A 26,184-nucleotide genomic window follows, 5' to 3' on the forward strand; every position below is an offset into this window, starting at 1 on the left:
AATCACTTTCAACATTCCAATTATAAATTAAATAACTGCTTTCTATAAATTTTCTAAAGTCAACTATGTAAGTAATGTTTTCTGTAGTTGTTACTTGGATAAAAGCTACCTTTTCCAGTAGAAGGGACTGATTTTATTTTACCTTAAACATATTTTAATATTGTTATGTTTAGCTGGTTTAAGATCTATAGCTTAATAGTGGTCATCTGAAATAATGGATTGAGACAACATATTCTCCCTGCAGATAAAATATTTAAAAAGAATTAAAGCGTTTTTTTCTTTTTTCTGTGTGTGACAAAGACAGAGAGAGACAGAGAGAGGGACAGACAGACAGGAAGGGAGAGAGATGAGAAGCATCAATTCTTCGTTGTGGCACCTTAGTTGTTCATTGATTGCTTTCTCATATGTGCCTTGACCATGGGCCTTCAGCAAATTGAGTAATCCCTTGCTCAAGCCAGTGACCTTGGGTCCAAGCTGGTGAGCTTTGCTCAAACCAGATGAGCCCGTGCTCAAGCTGGCGACCTCGGGGTCTCGAACCTGGGTCCTCCTCATCCCAGTCTGATGCTCTATCCATTGCACCACTGCCTGGTCAGGCAAAAAAGAATTAAAGCATTTTAAAAGCTGAACATATCAAATGAGTGAGTATAACTACTCAAAGAGAGAAATGACTGACCTGCTTGAGATGCCGGAGACCTTGCCCATTTCTTTATGCAGTTCAAATGAAACACATGATAACAACTCTGACAACTCCACACTGGGGCCGTGACACGAACCAATTCACAGCACACCATGCACTCATATTTTTCTGTAGTTAGTTGTTCAACTAGAGAACCTGTTTAATAAGCAAAACATAAACTCAAACACAGAAAACCAATCCTTACTTTTTCAACCAAGGGTCAGCAAGGCATTTGAAAGAACCCAGCCACAGAGGTTTTAAGGGATGTCTTATTCTGAGTAAAGTGGTTCTTCAGAGTTTGAGGCCAAAAAGGGGCAGGAATCTGCAGAGGTAGAGGACTAAGGAAGTAGACATTCAGGTGGGAATTCCCACAATTGAAGAAACATTCCTAAGAAACTGCCCAGGAATCGACCAAAGTAGCCAAACGCTCCTCATCACACAGCTTGAGCATCCACAGGAACAGCATGCTGTGGGCTTTGCCTTGCCTTCCTTATCTGGGTGCTCTGATCTACCAGATCCATGGTTCAGGCTAGGGAGGGGCCCATGAACAGATAGCTGCAACAAACCAAAGCCTGGACAGGTTCCAACAACCCATGGTGGTGAGATGGTTCTAGTAGTCTGCAAGTCTTCAGTTGTTTCATTCAATACAGATATGCTTAGGCCTACCGCAAGCCCCATAGTAGGGTTAATAGACTAAAGGAGGAACAGTCACGGGTTCCAGAATCTCGCCATCTGGTGACAGAGACCAGTGTATGGCATAAGAATCCTCCGATTTATTCCTCAATACCTTCACTTACTTCCAAACTTTTCCCTAAAACACAATCTCATAAAGTCTCTCTATTCCAAGTATAGTTATGTGCTCTCAGGGCTGAGTTTTGGTGTTGATTTTTTTTTTTTTTCATTTTTTGAGTCCATATGTTTTAGCATTTATTCCACAATGTTATTTTTATATGTTTTCAGGTCCAAATAGGTTATAGGAATAAAATAACTAAGCTTAAATACACCTGGCCCAGTGCTGTGCTAAAGCACTTTACATATATTATTTCTCTTATCAAGCCTGTAATATGGGTACCATTTTATAGATATAGAAACCGAGGTTTGGAGTGGTTAAATCGCTTACCCAAGGTCACAAAGCTAGAAATTAAAAAGTTAAAATTCAGGGTTGGGGGACAAATGGTGATGGAAGGAGACTTGACTTGGTGTGATCATACAATACAACACACAGATGATGTATTACAGAATTGTACTGAAACCTATAATTTTATTATCCAATGTTACCCCAATAAATGCAATTTAAAAATAAAAACTCAAAATTCAAACTCACTGCTATATGATTCAAAAGCTCACATTTTAATCCTTTGATAATATTAGCTCTCCTAAGATTACTTTGTCCAATTTAATGTAAAAAAATATATACATATGCACCCAAGACTGTATGTTCTGTAAGGCAGGGACAGGGTCTTGTCTGCCTTGTTCACTATAGTATTTCTAGTTCCTGACATATACCAAGTGCTCAATAAATATTCATCAACTGAATGAAGGAAGGAAAGAAGGAATAAATAATGAGTCAAGAAGTTACATTTCAAAAAGTACTCCATCTTTGCATCAACCTCAAAGGGAAGTCCAAGGTAACAAGGACTGAAACATGTCTTTCCACTGACTGTGGCAAATAGGAAGCCATGCATGACCTTACCAGTAGCTGAGTCAGGTGGAAATGATGGCAGAGGACTGAGAAGTGAGTCAAAATAGGGAAAAGGAAACAAAGCAAATAACTCTTGATTTGACTGGAATGGAAGGAAAGGAAACATTACTAGGAGGTCACGTAACAGGGTAAGTTTTTCTTGTGGAAAATAGAACAGATTTGGAAAGATCTTCAGGCTGAGAAGTTAGAATAACGACTGTGAAAATACTGATGGAAGGAAATACAGACGATCTCAAAATGAAAGAAAAGAAAGAACGTGCACAGGTACCTTTAAATTTGCATAAAGGGAGCAAAATGTTGAGAAAAATATATCTGATGATGTCCCTTTTCTCAGTGAAGTAGGAGACAATGACGTCTGCTGAGACAGAGGGAAATGAATGCTAAAGGTTTGTGGGAGATGAATGTTAAAAAGGTTTATGAGTGGAAAAAGTTTTGGAATAGTCTTCAATGAAAATGGAAGGACAGCTGACCAATGTCATATAAGAGAAAATGGGCAGTGCTGAAAGCCAACTGAAGTTGGAGATCACTTCAAAAATATTTACTAAAAACTTACGTGTCAGTCACTTTTAAACACTAGGGACATACAGTGAACAAAACAGACAAAAATCTTCTGCCCTATGAAGTTTATAATCTAGTGGGGGAAGGAAGACAATAAACAAATAAATTATGAAAAAATATATAGCATCATTAAATAGAGATAAGTGATATGGACAAAAACCAAGAAAGGAGGATAGGGAAAGCTAATAGTGGGGGAAGTATGCTTTTAAACAAGATGCTCAGGAAGGCTTCTCCAAAAAGTCATATGATTTGCAGCAGCACCTCTGTACTATCACGTGATTTCCTGGAACAGCATTCTGTTACCCAGATTTGGAGGAAGAAAGGTAGATTGCACCATCAATCCAGGGATGGGATTCTGCCAGATGGCTTGGCAAAAGAATAATACTTCATATGACCTATATAGTAAGGGACGCCTAGAGAGAGAATGAAGAAGGGTAGGAAGCTGGCAAAGCCAGTAGTAGGTGTAAGAAACTGAGGGAGCCAGAAGGACAGGAATTTATGGCCAGAAAGTGGAACACAGACTTTAAGATTTCAGAGACGGGGCATCCCCAGGGTTATTGCCCTGGTAGTAGGTATGGAGGTGGAATGAAGGTGAAAGTTCCTGTGGTTAAAAAGATCAAAGAACCCAAGGATGGCACAATACATTTGATGACTGAAGTCACCCAGAATAATAGCAGGATTTCTGGTAAATCAGTCCTCAAATTTGGCATGCCTTATAAATACCTGGAGGTCTGTTAAAAGATAAGACTTCTTGGCCCCACTCCCAGAATTGTTTAGTAAATTGAAGGCAAGGCCCAAGAATATGCTTTTCTAACAAGTTCCCAGGCGTCGCTGATGACTGCTGGTCTGGAATTACACTTTGAGAACCACTGTGGTAGAGAAAAGAGATAGGCTAGATGCACTAACAAGTGAAGGCTGGGAGATTTGGAGGCTAATAAATGATAAGATATGGCAGGGGATGTAGATAAAAGGTGATGTGGCATTAGGTTCAACAAGCAAAAATTTTGAAATAAAAGTAGAAGAATGACTTAGAAACAGTTTCTTACGTCTTTTACCATTACTACCCTAGTCCAAGTCTCCATTATCAACTATCTGAATTACTGCAACAGCCTCCTAACTCGTCCCCTTGCTTCCTTAGTCTATTCCCCTCACAGCAGGCTGAATGCTCAGGATGTTAGTAAGATCATGCCATCCCTTTCCTCCAAACCTTCTAGCTGCTTCTCATCTCCTTACTTAGAACCAAATCTAACCCTGGCCAGGTAGCTCAGTCAGTTAGAGCGTTGTCCCAATACGCCAAGGTTGTAGGTTCGATCCCTAGTTAGGGCACATATAAGAATCAGCAACAAATTGATGTTTCTCTCTCTCTCTCTCCCCTGCTTCTAAAGTGAATACATATTTAAAAAAAAAATCTAAGGGTTCACATAATCCAGCCCCTGTGATTTCTCAAACCTCCTCTCCTACCCTCCTCTTCATTGCTAACAATGCTGCCCTCCCATCCCAATCTAACCCTGTTTCTCCCTCTGCCTAAAATGCTCTTCTCCAGAGAGCCATAGGGTACAGTCCTGCACTTCCTTCTGGTCTCTGTTCAAATGTCTCCTCATCAAAGAGATTGACCTATTTAAACTAATACCCTATGAGATCTTGGCAGAGTAGGTCAGTTGGTTGGAGAATTGTCCTAACATGCCAAGGTTGTGGATTCGATCCCCAGTGAGGGCACATAAAAGGATCAATCAATAAGTGCATAAATAAGTGGAACAACAAATTGATCTCTTTCTCTCCCTTCCTCTCTCTACAATCAATAAAATAAACTAGCGCCTCTGTGCTTAAATTTCCTTTTAGCTTATCAACCACCTGACATCAAATATTCAAGTGCTTTCTTCCCTACCAGAATGTAAATCCCATCAGTGCTGTATTTCCAGTACCTAAAACAGTTCTTGCAATAATATTTATTTAATAAATACAAATAAAATGTTCTCAAAAATACGTGGGGATGTGAGGCCAAGAGAGATTTGTTAGGCAGAACTTGAAGATGGTCTCCAAGATTTTCACCCCAGGGCATGCATGCCCTGTATAATCTCCCCTTGAGTATGGGTAGACTGATCTAATCGGGTGAGCCCTTTTAAAAGAGCCTAGAAATCAGAAGTTTAAAGAATCTATAGTAGATGATTTATTATAGGTCTTATATTATTATTATTGATTTACATACAGAGAAAGGAAGAGGAAAGCATTCATTTGTTGTTGCACTTACTTGTCCATTCATTGGTCATTTTCTTTATGTGCCCTGACCAGGGATGGAAATTGCAACCTTGGTGTTTTGGGTCAATGCTCTAACTCAGTTGTCCCCAACCTTTTTTGGGCCTCGGACCGGTTTAATGTCAGAAAATATTTTCACGGACCGGCCTTTAGGGTGGGACAGATAAATGTATCACGTGACCGAGACATGTGTCAAGAGTGAGTCTTAGACGGATGTAACAGAGGGAATCTGGTCATTTTTTAAAAATAAAACATCATTCAGACTTAAATATAAATAAAATGGAAATAACGTAAGTTATTTATTCTTTCTCTGTGGACTGGTACAGGTCCGTGGCCCGGGGGTTGGGGACCACTGCTCTGACTGACTGAGTGAACCAGGGTTCCTATAGATCTTAAAGAAGCAAACTACCAAGTTGTGAGAGCCCACGTGGTAAGGAATTGCAGGTGGCCTCTAGGATCTGAGAGTTACCAAAAGGCAATAGCCAGCAAGAAAATGGGGACTTTAGTCCCCAACAACCAGTGAGCATGAATGAGGGCCCTATACCTCAGATGAGATGGCATCCCTAACCAACTTTCAGTTCTGTGAGACCCTGAGTGGAGAACTCAGCTAAACCTGTACCCAGACTTCTGATCCATGGAAATGGACATAAATTTATGTAATCTTAAGCCATTATATTTGTGGTAATTCATTATGAAGCAATAGGAAGCCATTACTCAGCCTTAAGAATTCAGAAACAATTCTGGTATAACATTGCCTGGGTTCACACACAAGCTGCAGTCCCAAGAAAGACTGCCTGGCTAAGCAAATGAGAACTAGAAGAACTATAGGCCTACGTAAAAATAAAAGCAGGCTCGGGTAGGCCCTGCCGGTTGGCTCAGCGGTAGAGCGTTGGCCTGGTGTGCGGGGGACCCGGGTTCGATCCCCGGCCAGGGCACATAGGAGAAGCGCCCATCTGCTTCTCCACCCCCCCCTCCTTCCTCTCTGTCTCTCTCTTCCCCTTCCTCAGCCGAGGCTCCATTGGAGCAAAGATGGCCCGAGCGCTGGGGATGGCTCCTTGGCCTCTGCCCCAGGCGCTAGAGTGGCTCTGGTCGCAGCAGAGCGACGCCCCGGAGGGGCAGAGCATCACCCCCTGGTGGGCAGAGCTTCGCCCTCTGGTGGGCGTGCTGGGTGGATCCCGGTCGGGCGCATACGGGAGTCTGTCTGACTGTCTCTCCCTGTTTCCAGCTTCAGAAAAATACAAAAAAAAAAAAAAAAAAAAATTAAAAAAAAAAAAAAAAAAGCAGGCTCGGGTAGATGGCAGCTTTACATGTTAGGCTATATGTCATATTAAATTGGAGGGAGACTAAAACAGTGAAGGTCCATGAGGAAGAGCTAATAGAATGAAGCTATTTAGCCTAGAGGGAGCCACATATGCAACACCATGGCAAGATAAAACAGTCTAGAGCAGGGGTCTCAAACTCGCGGCCCGCCGAACAATTTTGTGCGGCCCGCAGACTAATCCACGAAGTTCAAAATATTTTGGATAAAATTAAGTAAGCCTAGGGGCCTACTTGTATTTTTCATTTCTCTAGCATCCTAGCTAGATATTAGCTTAGTTAACAGCAGTTGTGATGCGAACTACAGTTTCTGGTCGTTTTGTGACACTGAGTAAACTGCATGTACGATTGTGCTTGTTGTACTGATTTTTTTTTGTTTTCAACTGCAGTGAGAAAAGTGTTGCGTAACAGTTGCCTTTTGTAGACCTAGTGCGGCCCGCCGAACGGCTGTGATCTTGCTCTGCAGCCCACATGCTGAGTTGAGTTTGAGACCCCTGGTCTAGAGCCTATTTAGCCTAGATGAAATATATCCTCAGGGAAAAATGAGAAGTGTCTTCAAATATTACAAAAAGCTGATTTCCAATGAAGAGGAGGGAAACTATGAGGAGAGAGACTTGTTGCTGTGTATCTCCAGAGGATAGAAAATATTTATAGAACAAAAGCTTTCAGTTCAATGTAAGGAAGAACTTTCTAACAGTCAGAACTAAGTTAAGTACCTACTATATTCTAAAAGCTGTGTCAGGCCATAGGGATACAAAAACGAGAAGATACAGTCTCTGCTTTCAAGGATCTTATGGGGGGGGCACTGATACATAAACAAATAATGGTTTCCAGTGTAACTTGCATAACAGAAGCATGTACATGTAAGGGAAAGACATATCACAGGACTGGAAAAGATTAATTCTATCTGTAGAGGTGAGAAAAAGTTTCCTGCACATGTGACTAAACTAGCTTTTGAAAAATGAGTCAGGATTCACCAGTAAGCTAAGTGGTAGACATTCTAGACAGAGGGAGCCACATATGCAACAGCATGGCAAGATAAAACAGTCTAGAGTCCAGGCAATAAAATGTGGTGGGGACCAAGGCAGCAGAAGATGTTATTGAGAAAGGCAGCAGCCAGAATCTGAATCTATAGGTGATGAGAAAAAGGGACAAAATTAAGCGGGGGGGGGGGGAGACACAGTTCTATATGTGTCTTAGAAAGATCACTCTCTGATACTGGTGTAAGAGATGAAAGAAAGCAGAGACTGCAAGATTAGTTAGGAACTCTTGCAGATGAGCAGACAAGCAACAATGTAGGCTGGAACCAGAAGCAGTGGAGATGTTACCATCCCGTACTCGTGCTTTCACGATTCATAAAACCCTGCTACCAAATAGCTATACCACCCATATATGCATTTTTCAAAACCCTTACAAAATTCCTTATTTGTTAAGGAAAAAATTCCTTATTTATATTTGCTTATGATACAAAAACTAAGTAAATGGTTACCTCCTGGGGAGGGGAACAGGTGGGTGGCAGAGCCCAGGTACATAATGAACAAAGACAGAAAGAGGTTTTTCACTGTGTTCCTTTTCATACTGTCTGGTTTCTGGTTTCTAAGTTGTATGAATATATTACCTATTAAAAAATAAAACATTCCCACCCAGCTAGGTTGACTTACCTGTGTGTGTTTCCACATTCTTTAGCACAGGGTTCTGTTTGCCTCGGGGAAAAGATGCTACTTGAAGATTCTGCCTCCTTACAACACATTTCTCTGGGTCAACCCTTCTGGAAGACTTGTTGATGACTGCCAAGTTCCCACTGTCACAGGCAGATTTTACTGGTCTTTCATTAAGATTATCCTTTGGAATGGGGACCATGTTGTTTCTGGGTCCTGCATTTGCATGTCGTTGGCCCTCCTGTTTTGGCGGATTTCTGCCTGGACGTGGCCTGGCCCCCTCCACTTCCCAAGGAGACCTTTTCTGTGGGTGTCTTCTCTGCTCCTTGCGTCTGGCCCCAGACCCATCCGATACTCCTTTTCTAAAGGATGTATCCAAAGAGTCAGGGTGCATAACCCCTACGGGTTTGGTATTTTCAGGTCCAGCATCCTCGAGTTTGGGAGTTATTCTGTTACCCCAATCACTTTTGAGTTTCCCCTTGACTTTTGGTCCCCTACCATGGCTGTATATTAATGAGGTTGCTTTTTTGGGTTTTGCTCCTCTGGGATCTGCGCCAATTTCCTTCTCACTTTCAGGGCTGTGCTCTCTGGGCTTTGTCCCACTCTCTGATCTGGCCACGCTTTCTATGCCAGCTGCACCTGAGGTCTGGTCAGTTAGACTTTGTACTCTCTTGACTCTGATATACTGTTTTTCATTCCTCAATTTCTGTCCAGGTTGATTCTGAAGGCTCTTGAGTGATTTAATAGAAGCAGAAGATTGGAAAGTAGTCTGTTGACTCTTAGGTTTGCTTCCTGAAGGATGATAACTGAACTGATGAACAGCAGAGATGTCATCACAAAGGACTTGCCTGGAAAGATGACATGGAGGTGGAGAACTGTAATTTCTTCTACCAATCCTGTTAGAATCTAGTCTCCTTTGACTCCCACAATTTAGACCAGAATTTTTTCTCTCCTGAGGAATGAACTCAGAAGCATCCGTATTAAATTTAAAAGTACCTAGGATATAAGAAACAGACATGCCAGTAAAGAAATTAATTGGTAAATCATGAAGCCCATAATACTTTAAGCTGTATCTAACAGTTATTGCCCTAAGGACTTTGTATAAAACAGGCTCTTAGTAAGACCTATGTTTCCTGTGAAGGTGAAAGGTTTAACGTGCTTGTGGAAGACTAATCATACCATGTCCAACAGCAGCCTCGCCAAGAGCCACCACTGAGAATTGCTAAGTAAAACTGCTCACCTGGGCCATCAGGCATTATTTATACATGCATTTATTTTATCAGAAAAGTTAAGGCCTGACCAGGCGGTAGCGCAGTGGATAGAGCATCGAACTGGGATGCGGAAGACCCAGGTTCGAGACCCCAAGGTCCTCAGCTTGAGCGCAGGCTCATCTGGCTTGAGCAAAGAAAGCTCACCAGCTTGGACCCAAGGTTGCTGGCTCGAGCAGGGGGTTACTCAGTCTGCTGAAGGCCTGCAGTCAAGGCATATATGAGAAAGCAATCAATGAACAACTAAGATGTCACAACAAAAAACTGATGATTGATGCTTTTCATCTCTCTCTGTTCCTGTCTATCTGTCCCTATCTATCCCTCTCTCTGTCCCTATAAAAAAAAAAAAGTTAAGGTCAGAAAATAGTCTAGGGCTAGGCCCTGGTCGGTTGGCTCAGTGGTAGAGCGTCAGCCTGGCATGTTCCGGGTTCGATTCCCGGCCAGGGAACACAGGAGAAGCGCTCATCTGCTTCTCCACCCCTCCCCCTCTCCTTCCTTTCTGTCTCTCTCTTCCCCTCCCGCAGCCAAGGCTCCATTGGAGCAAAGTTGGCCCAGGCGCTGAGGATGGCTCTATGGCCTCTGCCTCAGGTGCTAGAATGGCTCTGGTTGTAACAGAGCAATGCCCCAGATGGGCAGAGCAACGCTCCAGATGGGCAGAGTATCGCCCCCTGGTGGGCATGCCAGGTGGATCCTGGTTGGGCACATGTGGGAGTCTGTCTGCCTCCCTGTTCCCAACTTCAGAAAAATACAAAAAAAAAAAAAAGAAAGAAAGAAAGCAATCAATGAACAATTAAGGTGTCGCAACGAAAAACTGATGATTGATGCTTCTCATCTCTCTCCATTCCTGTCTATCCCTCCCTCTGACTCTCTGTCCCTGTTTAAAAAAAAAAACAACAGAAAAAAAATACTCTCATGTAGCATTGTGTAATATCAAGTAAACAGGCTAAGGAGTCAGCCAAAATTAGTTTCAAGTTTGGCCCTTCAATTTATGCTATGAGTTTAGGGATATCACTGGATTGCTTTTAGCTCAGTGTCTCATCCATGGCAAAAGATGATAACACTATCTTAAAGGGTTATTGTGAAATTTAAATCTGATTTAAATTTCTCTTCCCCTGGAATATATTTTAGTTTTTCTTTTTTTTATTTAGTGAGAGGAGGGGAGGCAAAGAGACAGACTCCCATATGTGCCCCAACCTTGATCCACCTGGCAAGCCCACTAGGGGACAATGCTCTGCCCATCTGGGGCCATTGCTCCATTGCTGAGCAACTGAGCTCTTCTTAGCACCCAAGGCGAAGGCCATGGAGCCATCCTCAGCACCCAGGGCTAACTCGCTCCAATCGAGCACAGCTATGGGAGAGGAAGAGAGAGAGAGAGAGAGAGAGAGAGAGAGGAGAAGAGGAGTAGAGGAGAAGAGGAGTGGTGGAGAAGCAGATGGGAGCTTCTGTGTGCCTTGACCAGAAATCGAACCACATGCTGGGCTGGGACACATCCACATGCTGAGCTGATGTTCTACCACTGAGACAACCGGCCTGGGCCTATTTTAGGTTTTCCATGTATAACCTTTATATATAGTTCAGAATCCCAGAATATCAAAAATTAAACTTGAGCCCAACTGGTGGTAGCATAGTGGATAGAGTGTCAACATAGGACACTGAGGTCCAAGGTTCAAAACCCTGAGGTCACCGGCTTGAGCACAGGCTCATCCAGCTTGAGCATAGGCTCACCAGCTTGAGTATGGGGTCACCATCTGAGTGTGGGATCATCAACATGATCCCATGGTCACTGGCTTGAACCCAAAGGTTGGTGGCTTAAAGCCCAAGGTCGCTGGCTTGAACAAGGGGTCACTGGATTGGCTGAAGCCCCCTGGTTGAGGCAAATATGAGAAGTAATCAATGAACAACTAAAGCGATACAACTATGAGCTGATGCTTCTCCTTTCTCTCCCGTTTTGTCTCTCTCTCTCTCCCTCTCACACATACACACAAATAATAATAATAAAATAAAACCTGACTTGGGGTGGTGAACACATGACGCAATATACAAATGATGTATTGTAGAACTGTGCACCTGAAGCCTGTATAATTTTATTAACCAATGTTACCCTGATAAACTCAATAAATAAGACGGGAAAAAATTAAGCATATTCTCCTTCAACCCACTCATTTCTTCCCCCAAAATGCTACTTTGTATAGTCAAAAGCACAAAGTCTCTGAAGCACAAAGTCAAAGTGATTTGCCTGAGAACACAAAACTAGTTAGTGACAAAGTCAGAACTATATGTACTATGATATATAGACTATACTATGAATTGATAGGGTCTAAAAGACATGGGTTTAAGTCCCTGCCTATTACTACAGTTTTTATGCAAGTTATTTAACTCCAGGTTTGTTATATATAACGGACATAATTCCTACATCAAAGAATTGCTATGAAAAATAAAGTAAGTTATTAGCGTGTGTAAGGTGGTTAAAAATGGTGCTTTATTATTGCTGTTAAGATTACAGACTATCTGAAACACAAAGAATCAACCATAGATGAGTGCAGTTCAGAGACTGGAGTTTCAGGTTTAATAATAAACCCGTTAGGTACTTTATTAGGTACTTAACGTGTGCCAGGCACTATTCTAAGCACTTTGCATGTGTTAACTCAATCTTTACATTTCCGATGAGGAAACTGAGACAAAGAAAGAATAAGTAACTTGCCCAAGGTGACAAGGATATTCTAAAGCATATTCGGAATTCCACTCCAGGCTATGTGATTATAGAGACCATGCTCTTACACTATCACTATGCCACACTGTCAGAGGTAGGGCAGCTGGTACCATAGAAATATATCCTAAAGTGACTGAAACCATAAAGGTCAAACCTCTCACTCAACCCAGGATTTGATCTGAAAGCTTTCACATGTCCAGAATTCTGGGGATGGGGTGGAAAGCCTTTCAAAATGGCAAGAGGATTAGACAAATTCAGAAAGTGGCAGACCCTGACCAGGCGGTGGTGGTGCAGTGGACAGAGTGTTGGACTGGGATGCGGAAGGACCCAGGTTCGAGACCTCGAGGTTGCCAGCTTGAGCACGGGCTCATCTGGTTTGAGCAAAGCTCACCAGCTTGGACCCAAGGTCGCTGGCTCAAGCAAGGGGTTACTCGGTCTGCTGTAGCCCCATGGTCAAGGCATATATGAGAAAGCAATCAGTGAGCAACTAAGGTGTCACAACAAAAAACTAATGATTGATGCTTCTCATCTCTCTCCGTTCCTGTCTGTCTGTCCCTCTCTCTGACTTTCTCTCTGTCTCTGTAAAAAAAAAAAAAAAAAAGTGGCAGAGAAGGTGTTCTGAAAACCTAACAGATAAGTTAAAGGTGGAATGGCAAGATTAGACCAAGTGGGTATTATGTAGTCCTTTTCTGCTTGAAGAAACAAGTTTGGAGAGAAGGGCAGAAAAGTCAGTGTCTGACCTGTGGTGGCACAGTGGATAAAGCAGAATGCCGAGGTCGCCTGTTCAAAACCCCAGACTTGCCCGGTCAAGGCATATATGGAAGTTGATGCTTCCTGCTCCTCCCCCACTTCTCACTCTCTTTCTTTCTCCCGCCCTCTCTAAAATAGAATGAATAAAATCTAAAAAAAAAAAAAAAAAGTCAGTAAGTAGCCTGGTCAAGGATGGGAAGAGGGTATTTCATGTAAAGCAATAAAGGAGTTTGATACAACTAGTGATTCCAGACAGAGCAGCACCTATTTATATATAGCATGTATTCCAGTAGACATGTGGTAGTTGGCAAAGCTCACAGAAAGACCCTTAAGGGACATGAGGAAGGGGGAAAGAGCACATGAATCAGGAAGCTGGACCTGAGACACCAAGATTTGAAATGCCCTTTCCCCCCACCATTTTAAGTAGCTGAAAGTTACTCAGAAAATGAGATGTCGCATGCTAAGGCATTGTTATACACTGCTCACAAAAATTAGGGGATATTTTATAGCTTCATAGTCATTTTGAAATATCCCCTAATTTTTTTGAGCAGTATAGTACAAGTGGTACTCTAGATTCAAAATTACATGTCAGCATAGTAGGTGTCCAACAGGTAGGTGGAACAGAGATGAAGCTGGCATTGGAGTCCACCCATGGGCAGAAAGACAGCCTCCGGAACTGGGCTACTGTTTGAGGACAGAGGCAGGTAAGAGAACTAAATCTTGAGTGAGGATGGAGTTGTGGGTTAGAGATCACGCTGAAATAAGAACACGGAATACACAGTAAGGCAAAAGGAAACTCAGGCACCAGAGAGGGAACAGGGAGATCTTTGGAGTAGTGGACTTTGTCTCAGTAGGTGGGGAGGAGGTTGTAACCTGGGGTTGTAATACTGTTGGCCAAAGCTATGACTCACAACTAGTCCTGCCCGATTCCTCTTCAAACACCAAAGAGTGTAGAAATAGGCCAGAAGTGAGCCTGAGGATGAGAAGATAAATGGATTCACTTTAGAGGAGATGGAAAAACAATGGATGGGAAAATGACAAAACACCAGCTTAAAAAGGTTCCCACCTGCCAAGATGACTCAATACCTAAATCAGGACTCTGGCAACAAATGCAGGTTTTCCAACTTTTATTTTTTAAGTGAAAGCTGGAAAGATAGACAGACTCTCACATGGGCCCTGACCCAGGATCCACCCGGCAACCCCCATCTGGTGCCAACGCTCAATCAAGCAAGCTATCCTTGGCGCCAAGGGCCGACTATGGAACCAATCAAGCTACTGGCTGCAAGAGAGGAAGGGAGAGAGAGAACGAGGAGAGGGAGAGGAAGGGAAGCAGATGGTCACTTCTCATGTGTGCCCTGACCAGGGATGGGACCCGGGTTGTCCGCAAGTGGGGCAGACGCTCTATCCACTGAGCCAACCAGCTAGGGCCGGTTTTCCAACTTTTGACCAAGATCCATAGTAATAAATACATTTTACCTGCACCCAGTACACGAATACATATATAATCGTCTTAATCCCCCAACAGCTGGTAGGTAGCAGAACTAAGACTCAAATCAATGACTGTTCACAAATTTCATGCTGCAAATGGCTGCCCTGTTTCTTCAGAAAGCGTGGGTCGAGACAAATATTTTTCCAAAATAAAGGAAAATTGTTGCTTCCTGAAACATTTGGTTCGCTTTTACATTTACGTATGTGTGCGATCCGTCGCAAAGTAAAATGTTCCTTTTCGGTCGCTGACCAAACGATTGCAAAACAAAGATCTACGGTACACTCTGAAGGAAATGGAAATGGATGTTATATTAACAGCCAAATGAGGCTATCTCTGTACAAAGAGGCAACTCCGGGAGAGGAAGTGAGCTAACAAGTATGGAACAGGTACAGTACAGGGTGTGAGCCTTCACAGGAATTAACTTAATTAACCCCAATTGACGGATGAAGAAAATGACTCAGTCCCACTGCGAGTTCGTGGCAGACTGAGATTGGAAATCACAGCGTTCGGCCCGCGCCGCTGCACCAACACGCACGAATACACCTTAAGCACACAGAGCAAAGACACTACGCGTCGAGAGCCCGCCAGTCACCGACGCCCGCCTGTCGGCGATCAGGGCAGCTCCTGCTCCGGGAGGGTTGGGACATCCCTATCCACTCGCTGGAAGCCAGGACACGCCCGCTCACCCTGGAAACCCAACTGCGGGGCTTCACAACCTACTCAAGGATGGTCGAGGTCTCTGTAAGCACGAAGCGCGTGGCTTGGCCCTTCCGAGCCACTATCTCCAACCCTAGTACGTGCCACTCTCGCGATATGAATGGCCGAAGCTCTAGGACTCGTCTCTGACCAAACTTTCGCAACTCGAGAGGGGCCCACTTCCATGAGGGCCAGAACAGTACCTGTGACTGGAGGCGCCTCCGCCATCCCGTGCGTGCCGCAACACCTAAAACAAGTCCGCAGTCCAGCAAGCGCTGTCACCCTGTCACGTGCCCTCGACTTCCGGCGCCGCGAGAACATTCGCATCCGCGCGCCCGTAGAGGGCCACGGAGTTTGCGCGGCTTGAGTCAACTATGCAGAGCGCTAGTGACGTCAGACAGTCGCACTAGGCACCAGACGGAAGGAAGAGACTAGTGGCTGTAGGTTGCAGGGAACATGAACGGGTGTGGGTTGGGCGGGTAGGTACTTGCGTAATCATTGCTTTAGTTTTTAAGAGTTCACTGTGTTCATCTGCTATGCTAAGGTGACTAATCATCCTCCTTTAGCGAGGACAGTCCTCCTTTTGTAAATTCCGTCCTCCCTTGAAAAATGTCTTCCTACATGTCCTCCTTTTTGATATTGGAAGACTAATCTGTAATGTCCATGTTCAATCCATGCAGAGTCGATCCATTGCTTGCGATGTGACGTATTTGTATCTAAATGAGTATTTTTTTCTTATTAAAAATTAATAGGCATGTAAGCATAATGACAAAATACTACAAATGTTTTTATTATGCATTTATATTACAGTATATTATTGTTGCAATGAATAAAATGTTTATTTATGATATTGTTTTCTTCCATTTATTTTTGTCCTTTTCATTGTAAAAAAGTTGATCACCTTAATATAAAACTAACAAGTAGTGACTTAAGAGAATGGCATTTCATATACTATTCTCATTGTTCAGTGAATGCTGTTTTAGTTATTTCCTTGATCCATAATATGGTGGTTGGCACAACACTCAAATATCTGACAGTAGGAAGGAATAGCCTGTTGAATTTAGGTCTTGGTAGGAATGAACTATTCCTGCCTTCCTCTTCTGTCAATTGTCTAGATTATAAGATTATAGAGCAACATTATACTTAATAGCAAAATTATTTAAAATACCTTATTTCAATCTAGTTCTGGCAGGGCAGAATAATACTGAAGAGCAGTCACAGAGCCTTTCATGTGTGTTACTGGGTGACACTTCAGTATTTCCCTCTCCCCGGCTGCCCTTCAGATTCAGCCTCTTTACAAACACAGAGGCTCTGCTTATCACTTCCCAAACCTCCCAGGTGTGTTCCTCTTTACCAGAAAATAACCACAAATTTTATTATTTCAGTGATATTACACACGAAGAAAAAATTAGTTTGTTCAGGTCTAATTAATCAGTCAACTAGCACCTTATCATCATATCCTTGGTGACTTTTCTGTAACACATTTAAAAAAAAAACTTTCCGCCTGACCAGGCGGTGGCGCAGTGGATAGAGCGTCGGACTGGGATGCTGAGGACCCAGGTTCGAGACCCCGAGGTCGCCAGCTTGAGCGTGGGCTCATCTGGTTTGAGCAAAAAGCTCACCAGCTTGGACCCAAGGTCTCTGGCTCAAGTGAGGGGTTACTCGGTCTGCTGAAGGCCCGCGGTCAAGGCACATATGAGAAAGCAATCAATGAACAACTAAGGTGTCGCAACATGCAACGAAAAACTAATGATTGATGCTTCTCATCTCTCCGTTCCTGTCTGTCTGTCCCTGTCTATCCCTCTCTCTGGCTCTGATAAAAACAACAAAAAAAAAAACAAAAAAAAAACTTTCCATTGATTTGAGAGACAGTGGGATCAACTCATGATATCACTTATTTGTTCTATTTAATTGTACACTCATTGGTTGCTTCTGGTATGTGCCCTGTCCAGGGATGGAACCTGCAACCTTAGTGTGCTGGGACTGACACTTTATCCCAGGGGTCCCCAAACTACGGGCCCGCGGGCCGCATGCAGCCCCCTGAGGCCATTCATCTGGCCCCCACTGCACTTCCGGAAGGGGCACCTCTTTCATTGGTGGTCAGTGAGAGGAGCATATTGACCATCTCATTAGCCAAAAGCAGGCCCATAGTTCCCATTGAAATACTGGTCAGTTTGTTGATTTAAATTTACTGTTCTTTATTTTAAATATTGTATTTGTTGCCATTTTGTTTTTTTACTTTAAAATAAGATATGTGCAGTGTGCATAGGGATTTTTTTATAGTTTTTTTTATAGTCCGGCCCTCCAACGGTCTGAGGGACAGTGAACTGGCCCCCTGTGTAAAAAGTTTGAGGACCCCTGCTTTATCCCAACCAGGGCCCCTTTGTTCATTTCTGAGATAGCAATCTTCCCAATGGCTAAGAAAAATTTCAGTTAGTTTCTCCCCCACATCAAATATGCAATAAATAACCGTGCTTAGCAAATTAATACTCTACTTAGACCACTGGGTAAAAATCAGGGTAGAACCTTTAACAAACAATAAAAAAGACATTTTATGTATTTGTATTTAAACATACAAACCAACCAGCCAACCTGGCATAATTATCATGATGATGCAGCAAAATACAAAACATCTTTTACATTACTTGAGTAACAAACAAATTAGGGGTTGTAGTAAAAACAGCAAAAGGGGCAGAGGAAATCATGAAGCATATAATAGCTTAACCATTCACCTGAATTGAGAAATACGAAACCCAGGAAATATGAATCCCAATCCCAGAAAATATGAATAAACTTTTTTTTATTAATTTTAATGAGTGACATAGATAAATCAGGGTACATATGTTCAGAGAAAACATCTCTAGGTTATTTTGACATTTGATTATGCTGCATTCCCATCACCCAAAGTCCAATTTTTGTCTTCTGTCACCTTCTAACTGGTATTCTTAGTGCCCCTCCCCTCCCCCAACCCCCTTCCTCTCCCACGCTGTAACCCCCACACACTTGTTCATGTCTCTGAGTCTCATTTTTATGTCCCACCTATGTATGGAATCATATAGTTCTTAGTTTTTTCTGATTACTTATTTCGCTCAGTATAATGTTATCAAGGTCCATCCATGTTGTTGTAAATGATCCCATGTCATCATTTCTTACGGCTGAGTAGTATTCCATAGTATATATGTACCAAAATTTTTTAATTCACTCGTCCACTGACGGACACTTGGGCTGTTTCCAGATCTTAGCTAATGTGAACAAGGCTGCCTTAAAGATGGGGGTGCAGGCCTGACCTGTGGTGGCACAGTGGATAAAGCGTCGACCTGGACTGTTGAGGTTGCCGGTTCAAAATCCTGGGCTTGCCTGGTCAAGGCACATACGGGAGTTGATGCTTCCTGCTACTCCCCCCTTTCTCTCTCTCTCTCTCTCTCTCTCTCTCTCTCTCCTCTAAAATGAATAAATAAATAAAAATAATTTTAAAAAAAGATGGGGGTGCATTTCTTCTTTTCAAACAGTGCTATGGTGTTCTTGGGGTATATTTCTAAAAGTAGGATAGCTGGGTCAAAAGGCAGTTTGATTTTTAATTTATTTTATTTTATTTTTATTTTTTACAGAGACAGAGTCAGAGAGAGGGATAGACAGACAGGAACGGAGAGATGAGAAGCATCAATCATTAATTTTTCGTTGCGCTTTGCGACTTCTTAGTTGTTCATTGATTGCTTTCTCATACGTGCCTTGACCGCAGGCCTTCAGCAGACTGAGTAACCCCTTATTGGAGCCAGCGACCCTGGGTCCAAGCTGGTGAGCTTTTTGCTCGAGCCAGATGAGCCCGTGCTCAAGCTGGCGACCTCGGGGTCTCGAACCTGGGTCCTTCCGCATCCCAGTCCAACACTCTATCCACTGCGCCACCACCTGGTCAGGCTGATTTTTAATTTTTTGAGGAATTTTCATACTGTTTTCCACAGTGACTGCACCAGTCTGCATTCGCACCAGCAGTGCAGGAGGGTTCCCTTTTCTCCACATCCTCGCCAGCATTTATTCTGTGTTGCTTTGTTGATAAGCGCCATTCTGACTGGTGTGAGATGATATCTCATTGTGGTTTTAATTTGCATATCTCTAATGATTAGTGATGTTGAGCATTTTTTCATATGCCTATTGGCCATCTGTATGTCCTCTTTGGAGAAATGTCTATTCATTTTTTTCGCCCTTTTTTTTTTTTTTTGTATTTTTCTAAAGCTGGAAATGGGGAGAGACAGTCAGACAGACTCCCGCATGCGCCCGACCAGGATCCACACGGCACACCCACCAGGGGCGACGCTCTGCCCACCAGGGGGCGATGCTCTGCCCCTCCGGGGCGTCGCTCTGCCGAGACCAGAGCCACTCTAGCGCCTGGGGCAGAGGCCAAGGAGCCATCCCCAGCACCCGGGCCATCTTTGCTCCAATGGAGCCTTGGCTGCGGGAGAGGAAGAGAGAGACAGAGAGGAAGGAGGGGGGGGGAGTGGAGAAGCAAACGGGTGCTTCTCCTATGTGCCCTGGCCGGAAATGGAACCCGGGTCCCCTGCACGCCAGGCCGACGCTCTACCGCTGAGCCAACCGGCCAGGGCCTCGCCCATTTTTTAAAATAAATTTTATTATTATTATTATTATTTTTTACAGAGAGAGGGATAGATAAGGACAGACAGGAATGGAGAGAGATGAGAAGCATTAATCATCAGTTTTTCTTTTTTTTTTTTTCCATTTTTCTGAAATTGGAAACGAGGAGGCAGTCAGACAGACTCCCACATGCGCCCGACGGGGATCCACCCGGCACGCCCACCAGGGGGCAATGCTCTGCCCATCCGGGATTTCGCTCTGCCGCAATCAGAGCCATTCTAGCGCCTGAGGCAGAGGCCACAGAGCCATACTCAGTGCCTGGGCAAACTTTTGCTCCAATGGAGCCTTGGCTGCGGGAGGGGAAGATCAAGACAGAGAGGAAGGAGAGGGGGAGAGGTGGAGAAGCAGATGGGCGCTTCTCCTCTGTGCCCTGGCCGGGAATCAAACCCGGGACTCCTGCACGCCAGGCCGACGCTCTGCCACTGAGCTAACCGGCCAGGGCCAATTATCAGTTTTTCATTGCGACACCTTAGTTGTTCATTGATTGCTATCTCATATGTGACTTGACCGTGGGCCTTCTGCAGACCGAGGAACCTCTTGCTGGAGCCAGTGACCTTGGACTGAAGCTGGTGAGCCTTGCTCAAACCAGATGGGCCTGTGCTCAAGCTGGCGACCTCGGGGTCTCAAACCTGGGTCCTCCGCATCCCAGTCCGACGCTCTATCCACTGCGCCCATTTTTTGATTAGATTGTTTGTCTTCTTGGTATTGAGTTTTACAAGTTCTTTATAAATATTGGTTATTAACCCCTTATCAGACGTATTGTCAAATATATTCTTCCATTGTGTTGTTTGTCTTTTTATTCTGTTCTTATTGTCTTTAGCTGTGCAGAAGCTTTTTAGTTTGATATGGTCCCATTTTTTTATCCTGTCTTTTATTTCACTTGCCGTGGAGATAAATTGGCAAATATATTGCTGCGAGAGATGTCAGAGAGCTTACTGCCTATGTTTTCTTCTAAGATGCTTATGGTTTTACGGCTTAAATGTAAGTCTTTTATCCATTTTGAGTTTATTTTTGTGAATGGTGTAAGTTGGTGGTCTAGTTTCATTTTTTTTTGCTGGTAGCTGTCCAATTATCCCAACACCATTTGTTAAAGAGGCTGTCTTTACTCCAATGTATGCTCTTACCTCCTTTGTCAAATATCAGTTGTCCATAAAGGTGTGGGTTTATTTCTGGATTCTCTGTTCTGTTCCATTGATCTATATGTCTGTTCTTATGCCAGGACCAGGCTGTTTTGAGTACAATGGCCTTGTATAACTTGATATCTGGAAGTGTGATACATCCCATTTTATTCTTCCTTTTCAAGATTGCTGAGGCTATTCGTGTTCTCCTTTGGTTCCATATAAATTTTTGGAATATGTGTTCTATATCTTTGAAGTAAGTCATTGGTATTTGAATCGGTATTGCATTGAATTTATAAATAGCTTTGGGTAATATAGACATTTTAATGATGTTTATTCTTCCTAACCATGAGCATGGTATATGCTTCCACTTGTTTGTATCTTCCCTGATTTCTTTGATCAATGTTTTATATTTTTCGGAGTACAAGTCTTTAATCTCCCTGGTTAAATTTATTCCTAGGTACTTTATTTTTTTGGTTGCAATTGTGAAAGGATTGCTTCCTTAATTTCTCTTTCTGACAGTTCATTGTTAGTGTATAAAAATGCCTCTGATTTCTGAGTATTAATTTTATATCCTGCCACCTTGCTGAATTCATTTATCAGGTCCAGTAGTTTTTTGACTTTTTGACTGAGACTTTAGGGTTTTCTTTTTTCTTTCTTTCTTTTTTTTTTTTTTTGTATTTCTCTGAAATTGGAAACGGGGAGGCAGTCAGAGAGTCTCTCGCATGCGCCTGACCAGGATCCACCCGGCACACCCACCAGGGGGTGATGCTCTGCCCATCTAGGGCGTCGCTCTGTTGCAACCAGAACCGTTCTAGCACCTGAGGCAGAGGCCAGAGCCATCCTCAGCACCCAGGCCAACTTTGCTCCAATGGAGCCTTGGCTGTGGGAGGCGAAGAGAGAGACAGACAAGAAGGAGAGGGGGAGGGGTGGAGAAGCAGATGGGCACTTCTCCTGTGTTCCCTGGCCAGGAATCAAACCCGGGACTCCTGCACGCCGGGCTGACGCTCTACCACTGAACAAACTGGCCAGGGCCAACTTTAGGGTTTTCTATATACAATATTATATTATCTGCAAGTAATGATAATTTTACTTCTTCTTTTCCAATTTGGATGCCTTTTATTTCTTTTTCTTGTCTGATTGCTGTGGCTAGGACTTCCAGAACTATGTTGAATAAGAGTGGTAAAAGGGGGCACCCCTGCCTTGTTCCTGATCTTTTATTTTATTTTTTTTTATTTTTATTTTTTACAGAGTAGAGACAGAGTCAGATAAATAGGGACAGACAGACAGGAATGGAGAGAGATGAGAAGCAGCAATCATTAGTTTTTTGTTGGGACACCTTAGTTGTTCATTGATTGCTTTTTCATATGTGCCTTGACCGAGGGGCTTCAGCAGACCGAGTAACCCCTTGCTTGAGCCAGCGACCTTGGGTCCAAGCTGGTGAGCTTTGCTCAAACCAGATAAGCCTGTGCTCAAGCTGGCGACCTCGAGGTCTTGAACCTGGGTCCTCTGCATCCCAGTCTGATGCTCTATTCACTGCGCCACCGCCTGGTCAGGCTTGTTCCTGATCTTAAGGGGATTGCTTTTAATTTTTGCCCATTGAGTATGACGTTAGCTGTGGGTTTTTCATAGATGGCCTTTATCATGTTGAAGTATGTTCCCTGTATTCCCACTTTGATGAGAGTTTTGATCATGAATGGGTGCTGGATTTTATCAAATGATTTTTCTGCATCTATTGAAATTATCATGTGGTTTTTCTGCTTCCTTTTATTTATATGATGAATCACATTGATTGATTTACAAATATTTTACCAGCCTTGCCTCCCAAGAATAAATCCCACTTGATCATGGTGTATGATTTTTTTCTTATATTGCTGGATCTGGTTTGCTAATATTTTGTTGAGGATTTTAGCATCTAAATTCATCAGGGATATTGGCCTGTAATTTTCTTTCTTTGTGTTGTCTTTGCCTGGTTTTGGAATCAGAATTATACTCGCCTCATAAAAGGAGCTTGGAAGTCTTCCTTCCTCTTGAATTTTTTGAAATAGCTTGAGAAGGATAGGAGTTAGTTCTTCTTTGACTATTTGGTAGAATTCACTTGTGAAGCCTTCAGGCCAAGGACTTTTCTTTTTTGGGAGTTTTTTGATAACTGTTTCAATCTCATTTCTTGTAATCGGTATGTTTAGGTTTTCTGATTCTGTCAGATTAATTTTTGGAAGATTATATGTTTCAAGGAATTTGTTCATTTCATCTAGGTTGTCTAGTTTTTTAGCGTACAGTTCTTCATAGTATTTTCTTACAATATTTTGTATTTCTGTTGTGTCAGTTGTTATTTCTCCACTCTCATTTCTAATTTTATTTATTTGAGACCTCTCTCTTTTTTTCTTGGTGCATCTGTTTAAAGGTTCATCAATCTTGTTTATCTTTTCAAAGAACCAGCTCCTGGTTTCATTGATCCTCTGTATTGTTTCTTTAGTCTCTATGTCATTTATTTCTGCTCTGATCTTTATTATTTCCTTCCTTCTACTACCTCTGGGCTTTACTTGCTGTTCTTTTTCTAGTTCTTTTAGATGCAGGGTCAAGTTGTTTATTTGAACTTTTTCTAGCTTCTTAAGGTATGCCTTAATGCTGTGAACTTCCCTCTCAGGACTGCTTTTGCTGTGTCCCATAAATTTTGAGTTGATGTATGCTCATTATCGTTTGTTTCTAGGACTTTTTTTATTTATTCTTTGTCCTTATTGTTAACCCATTCGTTATTTAATAACATGCTATTTAGTTTCCAAGTGTTTGACTATTTTTCAGTTTTTATGTTGTGGTTGATTTCTAGTTTCATGACATTGTGATCAGAGAAAATGCTTGATATGATTTCAATCTTCTTAAATTTGTTGAGACTGCTTTTGTGCCCTAACATGTGGTCTATCCTAGAGAATGTAGCATGAGCACTTGAAAAGAATGTATATTCTTCTGCTTTAGGGTGAAAAATTCTGGAAGATATCTATTAAATTGAGTTGACCTAGTATGTCCTTTAAGTCTGCTGTTTCTTTGTTAATTTTCTTTCTTGAGGATCTATCTAGTGATGTTAGTGGGGTATTGAAATCTCCTACTATTATAGTATTGCTGTTGATCTCGTCCTTTAAATCCATCAAAGTCAGCTTTATATATTTAGATGCTCCTATATTAGGTGTGTAGATATTTATAATGGTTATATCTGCCTGTTGGATTGCTCCCTTTATCATTATGTAGTGACCTTCTTTATCTCTTACTATAGCCTTTGTTTTAAAGTCCATTTTGTCTGATATAAGTATTGCTACCCCAGCTTTTTTTTCATTTCCATTTGTGTGAAATATGTTTTTCCATCCTTTTATCTTCAGTCTACGTGCATCTTTTGTTTTAAGGTGTGTTTTGCCTGACCTGTGGTGGTGCAGTGGATAAAGTGTCAACCTGGAAATGCTGAGGTTGCCGGTTCAAAACCCTGGGCTTGCCTGGTCAAGGCACATATGGGAGTTGATGCTTCTTGCTCCTCCCCCTTCTCTCTCTCTCTCTCTCTCTCTCTCTCTCTCTCCCCTCTCTATAATAAATAAATAAATCTTTAAAAAAAAAGGTGTGTCTCTTGTAGACAGCATATGGCATATGTATGGGTCCTGTTTTCTTTTTTTTTATATAAATAAATTTATTTTAATGGGGTGACATCAATAAATCAGGGTACATATATTCAAAGAAAACATTTCCAGGTTATCTTGTCATTTAGTTCTGTTGCATACCCATCACCCAAAGAGAGATCGTCCTCTGTCACCCTCTATCCAGTTTTCTTTGTACCCCTCCCCCTCCCCTTTCCCCTCTCCCCCCTTCCCTCCCCCCACCTCCCGTAACCACCACACTCCTGTCCATGTTTCTTAGTCTCACTTTTATGTCCCACCAATGTATGGACTCCTGCAGTTCTTGTTTTTTTCTGATTCACTTATTTCACTCCGCATAATGTTATCAAGTTTCCACCATTCTGCTGTAAGTGATCCGATGTCACTGTTTCTTCTAGCTGAATAGTATACCATGGTGTATATGTGCCCCATCTTCTTTATCCAGTCTTCTATTTTTTTTTTACAGTGATTAAAAGCCTTTAAGCAAACTCTTGGCCAATACAGCAAGAATCCATACAAGAGTAGTGTCCTTATCATGTTCACCAAGTCCAAATTGGCCCCATCACAATGCCAAATCCCTGAAAAATGCAACCCAACCACAGTTCAGTCTGTTAGGAGCTGTCACAGGGAGCAGGAGTCCGGGAAAAGTCCACACAGGAAAAGTTCGCATGGCACTGGAATTGTTGTCACCATTCTATACTTTGCAGCTCATGTCCAAGTCCCAATGACTGCTGCTTCTAGTTGGTAATGATTCAGGTAGACTGGAAAAGCCATTTGCAGCATGCGTGGATATAGAGCTTCTGTTCTCCTCTGCCTGGAAAGTTGAGACCAGGTTGATTTTCCCTGGAGCTCTGCGACTGTGGCATGGTAAAGAGAACCTTGGGATACACTAAGCTGGGTGGCAAAAGTAAATTCATAATACAAGTTGGCAGAAGGGGGAAAGAGAGCTCTAAATTAGGAGTAGGTCCCAGCCTGAAATATGAGTGGGACATTGAAGTAGGAGGGATAAAGGAAACACTATATATTAAGCAAAGCAGCAGAAATAGGACTATCAACACCCACAACAGAGATCTTTGAGGGAAGAATAAAAAACCTGACTATTCAGGCAAAACATAGTTAAGTGGCCCTTGTGCAAATGAGATCAGTTTACCTGCTTCTGGGAAGAAATACCCTAGGCTCGTCCACAGTGTCATAGATGGGGCCGACGGCCCTGGGCCCCTTCAGACTTCAGTGGCAAACCCCAGCTTTCTGGGCAAGGTTAGGTCATAGGTGGCTGGAGCAGGGCTGGAAGAGACTGAACTCTCCCTTAGAGGAGCGAGGGGGAAGCCTACCTTCCAGTGTCCCTGTTTCCTCACAGCAGAGGCATGTAAGCCCGGCAGGCTTTAGCTCAATTAGCTCAATGACCTTCCTTTCCACTATTGAAGCAGGTGGGTCCTGTTTTCTTATCCACGCAGTTATCCTATGTCTTTTGATTGGATCATTTAATCCATTTACATTTAAAGTTATTATTATTTTTTTTAATTTTTTTTTATTTATTCATTTTAGAGAGGAGAGGGAGAGACAGAGACAGAGAGAGAGAGAGGAGAGACAGAAGCTGAAAGCATCAACTCCCATATGTGCCTTGACCAGGCAAGCCCAGGGTTTCGAACTGGCGACCTCAGCATTTCTAGGTTGACGCTTTACCCACTGCGCCACCACAGGTCAGGC

At 42.7% G+C, this 26,184-nt stretch overlaps 1 protein-coding gene across 3 annotated transcripts in view; it reads right to left on the bottom strand.

Annotated features, from left to right (window-relative positions):
• NFX1 (nuclear transcription factor, X-box binding 1) overlaps positions 1-15,404 on the bottom strand; it is an 84,239-nt gene extending 68,835 nt beyond the window's left edge. The window contains exons 1-3 of one of the 3 annotated variants that reach the window (XM_066367831.1): positions 15,281-15,404; positions 8,168-9,160; positions 674-832 (exon numbers count right to left, since the gene is read on the bottom strand). In XM_066367831.1, coding sequence (XP_066223928.1) covers positions 674-832; positions 8,168-9,160; positions 15,281-15,404 — 1,276 coding nt within the window. Of the gene's footprint in view, positions 1-673; positions 833-8,167; positions 9,161-13,803; positions 13,844-15,280 lie in introns of those variants that run through there. The other 2 variants (XM_066367832.1, XM_066367833.1) reach the window with 2 other exon arrangements.
• Between the last annotated feature and the right edge of the window lie 10,780 nt (positions 15,405-26,184).

Source organism: Saccopteryx leptura, chromosome 2, assembly GCF_036850995.1.
Source record: "Saccopteryx leptura isolate mSacLep1 chromosome 2, mSacLep1_pri_phased_curated, whole genome shotgun sequence".
Lineage (NCBI taxonomy): Eukaryota > Metazoa > Chordata > Mammalia > Chiroptera > Emballonuridae > Saccopteryx > Saccopteryx leptura.